Here is a 7,648-nt window from a genome sequence, read left to right as displayed (position 1 = left end):
ATTTTAAATATGTATGAGGCAAAAAATGACTTTGGGTTACCTGCAATCCAATAAATTTTGCACAGCTGAAAGGAGTGGGAGAAATGCATAAAACACACATTTTAATAATTCTGGAAAATCAAGGTTAGCTGATAGCAATGGGTTTTGGGGGGCTATTGTAATTTCTCTTTTTTTATGTATTTGCTTAATTGTCTTGTACAAAGAAACATTACATCAAGATGTAGTTAAGAGTAGTGGCCATTCAGACAATTTGTATATCCTGACAAATGTGTTTAATTACAACCGCTTCAAAGGTATCCCAGATTTTCAAAAGTTTTATTTGAAGTTTGAAGACTAGACAAGGTCATACTAATTTTACAACATCCTACATGATTTAAGTATATATACAAAGAAAAAAACCAACATTGGAATATTACACAGCTTGAAAGTTTGCAAAGGTTATTTGTGTCTTAGTAACTTCTGTACTTACTGACACATCAGACGCCAGTAGGGAGTATTATGTTTCATAATTTGTTGACTAGCAAAGATACAATCATTAGTACCCTAAGTCTTCAAAGTTCACACCAATCCTTTGAAGCCATTCAGAAAGAGAAAGTCAACCCTGAAATTAGAATTAGTGACTATGATAAGTGCTTTCAACAGGACATAGATAAAACAGAGATGTTTGTTAATTTCATAGATTACAAAATTAGTATATCATCACTACTCCATATAGTGAAGACTAGGTGACTTTTCTGTGTATTCTTCTTCTAAGATTTAACTTGTTTCAGTGTGAATTTAAGTAGAATAAATTTGTTTCCCTTTGGTGTCATTGAAACAAATGACACAAAAGCTACATACTACTTCATAGGAATTGTTAACATCAACACATGTGGGAATCCCTCTGTTGTCATGAATTTGAGGCATCATGGGACAAACATATCCTGTTGGTCGTGCCGCATTGGTGAAGTGCATAGAGAGCAGAGAGAAAATGCACAAGCAAGAGAAAGCCATTTCAGTGCATTTCTAAAAAATAAGGAGTTTAAGTTTAACAAACTCCCTTTGAAAATATTTGTTTAAAAAACTATCAATAAAATAAAATTCAGAACATCACAAGAAGCCAGGAATAATTTTGAGAAAGTAAACCATTACAAAGCATAATTTCTAAAACATACTCTGTTTAGAATGAAGAATCGTGCATAGTCTATAAAGGAAAATGGCTAGAAATTTGGTGGGACAGTAGATGTTTAAAAAAATAAAAGGCATTGGCTAGACAGTAAGTGTGTCTATTTTTGGATCTAAGTAATTATTTGTAATATGACTTAAACATTGAGGAAATTAAAAAGATTTAATTCCTAATTTTAAAGTTGTCTGAAAAGTTGTCTCCAAATGTTAGGTCCATTGAGGACCTAACAAAGTTGTGAAAGATGCCGAAAAATGATCATTATTTCAGATGCTTCAGATCAACAATTTCATAAGAACCTGAAGTAGAAAGCCTGTGGACATAGGACAAATGTGTGGCCAGCCAGTCTTAATTCTGCTCTTATTAAAAACACCATTATGATTGACTTTCCCTTTAAATTCTTCACTATGCTTGAAGACCCACTCCATATATACATCTTTAAGAAATGCGGTTAACACATGGACAGACAAGACAATAACAGTCTAGTGGCTTTTGTTATGCAGCACAAATAATAGGGGGGAAAAAAAACTTCTCAGTCTAGCACAGGACCTTAACATTTTGTACACATACCATACTTTCTTTTCCAGGACCCTTAATTTAAAACTCCAATAATTCTGTGTCTAAGCCTTATAAAACAAATACTTGTAAAGCTTATAAATTAGATGCTGAGGACTATTATGGAGGCAGTGTGAGCTTTAATTTGAGAGACATGTCAATGAAACCTCCATTATCAATAACAAATTGTTATGACAATTGCTTATTTTTTCAGGACCTCCGAAGCAAAATAAACAGAAATCAATTTCCATCTTAAAATGATGTACTACATTGTCATTAGTAAATACTTTTCTCAAATAACTACACAATGTGCTTTCCTAGGAAATTGCCACCAGTTTCATTCAAGTCTCAGTCAAATTCTAGTTTCACAGGAAATGCAGAGATGAACAAAGAGATGATGAGTACGCTTGGCCAGACTCTGCAGCACTGTGTTAATATTTGTTTGCTAAAAAGATTTTAAGTGGACAAACACAGAATTCATTATTCTGCTATTTTAAAGTAAAGATAAGGCTATGTAAATACCATCAAAATAAAGTTTAAAATTCTGGTTCAAAGGGACATAATACTATTTTGTTGTTGTTTATCTTGCAAAATGGTAGTATTGGGTTTTTCATCAAGGAAGTATTTGGAAATTACATAGTTATAGCTTCCTTCAAAAATAGAATTTCAGATTCAATCTACTGATATTAAATATGATCAATCTACTGACAGGCAATCATGTTCCATATATATGTATACCTATATATGTATACATACACACACACACATAAACATGAAACTTTTAGGCAAATAACAGGAAAAACTCATTTAGAAAAAAATATGGACTTATTCAGTTGATATACAATATAAAGAATATAGAATAGAATGAAACGAAAAAAGATTACATGATATATTTGATTAGAAATAATGAAAGTAAAATGAGAATTATAATATCAATTAGTACTGCATGTAACAGATTCTTCAAAATGCTGTTATAAACACTGACAGTGATTGGTAGGCACAGGGGAAATAATTAGGATCATGTAGAGTTATTAGAGAAGAAAAAAAACCTTATTGCTAACATTGCAGTGTTCCTTTTATAAGAATTAGCTGAGTATTGATTATAAAAGCTCTATCAACTCTTTAATTTGATAACTATGAGTTTTTTTAATCCTTGCTATCAAAAGAGTGCTACTTCTTCCCTTAATATATTCCAACCATTGTGAATAATTCAGAAAACAATGATGAACATAATTCACAAGTTAATGTGATGTGGCTTAAGCAATTTAAACAATAAAAATCAAATTAAACCAATGAAAAGGCAGACTTAGACCTCCTTAAAAAGACAGTGGCCTACCATAATTTGAGCACTTTTTCATGAAAAATCCCATTCAGTTTCCTACAGAGTTTGCCCAGTTCATTCCATGGAGATACTTTCAGGGAGACAGAGAGAAGGACTGTGGGGCATGGACGCTCCTCACTCTTCCTCTGTACAACCCAGCAGCTCTGAGCGAAGCGTGATCCTCCCGTACCAGGACCAAGGGAGGATTCTGATGTGCCGTGCATAGATGGGAGGGTCGATGACGTTTTTCCTGTGGGTATCATTGTCAAAATTGCCCTGGAAAACCTAATAGAAAAGAGCAAAGAATATCAATCATACAGCCTTCTTTTTCCTGGGAATCATTTTTATCATTTTTTTTTTGTTTGGAACCTTCTTCTCAATCGTGAGATTTTGATAACTAATCATGTTTTTCAAAGCAAATTATTGCAGCTTCTTTTTAAATGATCATTTTAAAATTAAATTGTTGGAGTGCCTGGGTGGCTCAGTGGGTTGAGTCTGCTTTTGGCTCAGGTAACGATCTCAGGGTCCTGGGATCAAGGCCCGATTCGGGCTCCCCGCTCAGCGGGACTTTGCTTCTCCCTCTGTCCTTACCTACCGCCACACCCTCATCCGTTCATGCTCTCTTGCTCTCTCTCTCAAATAAATAAATAAATAAATAAATAAATAAATAAATAAATAAATAAATAATAAAATCTTAAAAATATAAATTATCAAGTAATGCTTAATTTAAAGAGTTAAATAAGATAAAATTGGGCATCTGAGGCATAGATCTATCATCTTCATCTGCCTATCAGGTTTCTTTTAATGCAACAGATATTTATTTCTTGCTTCTGTCACGGGCTGGTATAGGTTAAGCAGTTTGCGGAAGGTGCTCTCTTCTAAGGAGTGATTTAGAGATCCAGGCTGCTTGCAAATTGAAGCCATCATCTGAAACTTGTGGCATCCACATTGACAAAGGGCAAGGTGAGAGAGAGTTATTAGACTGGGCAGGATGTTTTAAAGAACACAGTATAGCAGCAGCTTACATCATTTCTGGATACATATCATTGACCTTAACTAATTATATCAGCCTGGCCCAGCTGCAAAGGAGGCTGGGAATGGGGAGGAGCACATGGATATTTGGCGAGCACAACACTCCCTATCACAATGTCCTTTGCTTGCTTCTCACAGACAACAAAATTAACCCATCCCCAAGAGAAAGAATGCAATCAATGCTATTTTGAACGTTTCTGTTGTTTTTGGATTCTGTGTCTACTCATTCCTGGATCCCTGCAATATTGTTGCGATCATTGTGACTTAGACCATCCTGACATGTTGGCACTGGATTCTTCTCCACCAATCTTTTGTTTCAAAGCTTTTTTTTTTTTTTCTATTAAAGAGAATTTATGACCATTTTTCTCTCCAAAGAGACCTTTATAATCATTTTGTAAAGTGCTTGCTTCAGAAAAAACAAAATCAGAACACAAAATAGGAACGACATTAAATTAGACATTACTTTGGGAGAAATTCATGCATTCATAATATTTAGTCTTACTTGAAGATTTCTCATTTTTCATTTATAGAGTCTGCACACTTATTATTTAAGAAATTTCTAACTTTTTTATATTCACATTTTCATTTTAGCTCAAATAGGATAATGAAGAATCTCTTTAAACTTTCCCCTTTTAACTTGACGAGGCATCTTCTAATTGGAAGATAATTTCTTTCTTGCTTGAGATCAAAACATGACTATATAGCTAAAGGGAGACCCGAAACAAAAATTCCCCAAAGGGGGGCGGGGAAGAAACTCCATCACTACATGATAGAATATTTAACCCGTGTCTTTGAACATTCTAAAATTAAAGGGAATGTTTAAAAAATGGCCTTCTAGAATAAGTTGGCTCAGTCTCACATGATCACAAAAGGTTTCCTGGGTAGGGAAAAATAAAGAAGTCCTCTCAAAGGCATTAGACAATGGCACTGATTAATAGAAGCAACAGACAAGATGGGGTAATCTTTCTGCTGGTTCCACGGAAAGATTATGTGTCATTGAGGGCCAATGCGAAGTGCTATCCCTACCTGGTGGGGGACAATTTTTCAGCCTGACACAAAATATATCTCAAAGGCAATTTTTGAATAAATATTTGCTGAAGAAGAGAATACCGAACTGTGCCAAGTCTAGAATTCATCATCCTGGCATAGCTGAATCCACTTTCATTTAATAGAAATTTTATCCTCAGCAATGCTCTGGCTTTGCATTGACCAACCAAGAACTAATTCTGGATTTAAGTGTGTTACTAAATAACAGTGTCTCTGTTAGTAGAAGTTCACATGTATAGAATATACCACACAGACACTCACCAAAAATCCTCAGAGTACCTTCTATGGTTTCCTGACATTCTCCCTGACATACGATGTTGGATTCAAATGCTTCGCTGAGACTGTGTTGTTACAGTTAAATATAGAATCTCAAATCCAATTTCAGAGCCTTGCTAGAGAAGTTAATGTGTTTCTTTGGAATAATAGAACTTAAATTCATTAACTTTCATCACAAGATCTATAACAGTCCGAAATACAGGGTCATACCATTTCTTGGGAAGGATACACAGTAAGAAATAATTTTCTTTGAAGTCACTGGTCTTCAGCACAAGTTTCAATAAGAAACTATCAACCCAGAAAGAAATAGTTGAAATATTATACTTAGCCTTTATAATGGAGAATACAATGTGGAGAAACTACGTCAGCTCTGAAACTGCATTCAACTGTGACATTTCTGATTTAAGGGGTGAAAGTCATAGCTATTTGAATGCTCACTGAAAAGATTCAATGAAGTTTCATAAACTAGTATAATTTAAAAAACAAACTTTCACAGAAAAACAGCCACAATCCACATTGGAATCACCCAAACCATGGCCTAAAGGTAGTGAAGACAACACTTTTATTTTTGGAAGTCTCTCAGTAATAATGCAGCAGAGAACACAAAGTACATCCTTGCAAATTCGAGAATGGCATCTTGTACTTGCTGTGCAAACAGGTGGCCCATGTACTGTTCTCTTGTCTCCAGCACTAGGAAGATCATGCTTAAGAATGCTAGTTCTGTGTGTTATCCAGCAAAGGAATGCAAACTCAGTATTTTTAGTTCACTTTTAAAAATGGGTAAAAATTCTAGACATGGGCTTTTATGTACACACTTCAGAGATATAAGCAATTCAATTGATACCAAAGTCTGAAAAGATCAATGGGAAACATATCTCCATTTAGAAGGGAAAAATTGGATATGAGAAACACAGTTTGAGAAGTTTTTAGAAAAGAGTATGCATATGCTTCAGTTTCAGGAGGAGGCTTAGCTCATTAGCCGATGACAAGTTTGCTGATGTACTTAGACACGAAAATGCTTAGGGATCTATCGGGCTTTTCCCAACATACAGGCCCTCAAGAAAAAGGCACTAAAGGTACTTTGGAGAGGCTTCCAAATTACAACCTAGAGGATAATAGAGAGAACTGCCACTGCCTTCATGTGGCTGAGATCTTGGATCTGGCTTTTCAATGTCAACTCTCCTGTGATACTTGTTAAAATTCAAATCAGATTCTAATGAGGATTCAAATCTCAACACAAAGAGACTGTCAGATAAAACAATTAAATGTTGCTTCCAGCAACATTTTAATTTTTTTTTTTTTGTAAGATAAGACTTGTCATTCTTCATTAGGGACAATGGTCTATTCAGGCCAGAGTAGACATCATCAATGGGAGACTGCCAAGAGGGGAGGGTTCTCCTTCATGACACCATCAGACAGCTGGGGCGTAATTAGCGTCTCTTAGCAGCTGTGACCTCTAACTGCCTTTCACAAATGTTGAGGAATTCTTGGGGGAATTTCTTGCACATACTATTTATTTAGAATGTCATCTGGTCTGTGAAGATATACTTCTTTTTATTTTTCCTAAATAATGCATTAGAAAATTCAAAGAGAGGGGCATCTGGGTGGACTCAGTCGGTTAAGCATCAGACCCCTGGTTTCTGCTCAGGTCATGATCTCAGGGTCATGGGATCAAGCCACCCCACTGGGCTCTGAACTCAACAGGGAGTCTGCTTGAGATTCTCTCTCTCTTTTCATCTCCTTCTCTCCCTGCCCCTGCCCCCGTTTGGGTTTCTCTCCCTCTCTCCCTCTCTCTCTTTAAAATAAATAAATCTTTCTGAAAAAAGGTTTTAAAGAGACTCCCATTGTTCTAATCTTTTGGAATTTTGTCACCCAAATAGCAATTTTAAGGATTTTTAGAGAGCCTACATAAGCTCTTTAAGGCTAATGAATCAGTATTTTAGCAAGGCCTCAGGGAACTATCAGCTCATCCCTATGGCCTTTTTGGGTCTCCCCATTCTAGATTTCATTATTTCTCTTTTGATATGTGGAGACTAGAACTATAAATGGGATTCCAGATATTGTGAAAATACAAGAGTCGAGTAAGCTATTGTTTGCATTTGCCTTGGCCATGGTGTCAAACACACCACTGGCTTCCTTGCCTATGTTCACACACTGAAAGGGTTTTTAAAGGATTAAAGACAAAGATAAATTTCTTTATCTTTAAAGGATTAAAGACAAAGATAAAAATCCATTACCCAAGAGCAGCATTTGTG

General features: G+C 35.5%; 1 protein-coding gene across 2 annotated transcripts in view; it reads right to left on the bottom strand.

Moving 5' to 3' along the window:
- Window positions 1–296: 296 nt before the first annotated feature.
- Window positions 297–7,648, bottom strand: part of EDIL3 (EGF like repeats and discoidin domains 3) — a 404,801-nt gene continuing 397,449 nt past the window's right edge. For both annotated transcript variants that reach the window (XM_004759122.3, XM_004759121.3), the window contains one exon: window positions 297–3,323. In XM_004759122.3, the coding sequence (XP_004759179.1) occupies window positions 3,174–3,323 (150 nt within the window). In that variant the 3' untranslated portion in view covers window positions 297–3,173. The remainder of the gene's footprint in view (window positions 3,324–7,648) is intronic.

The sequence above is a fragment of the Mustela putorius genome, unplaced genomic scaffold (assembly GCF_011764305.1).
Source record: "Mustela putorius furo isolate JIRA1106 unplaced genomic scaffold, ASM1176430v1.1 tig00537350_pilon_pilon_pilon, whole genome shotgun sequence".
NCBI classification, from domain to species: Eukaryota; Metazoa; Chordata; class Mammalia; order Carnivora; family Mustelidae; genus Mustela; species Mustela putorius.
Note: the sequence above shows the minus strand (reverse complement) of the source record. Positions and strands in the feature narration are given on the sequence as shown.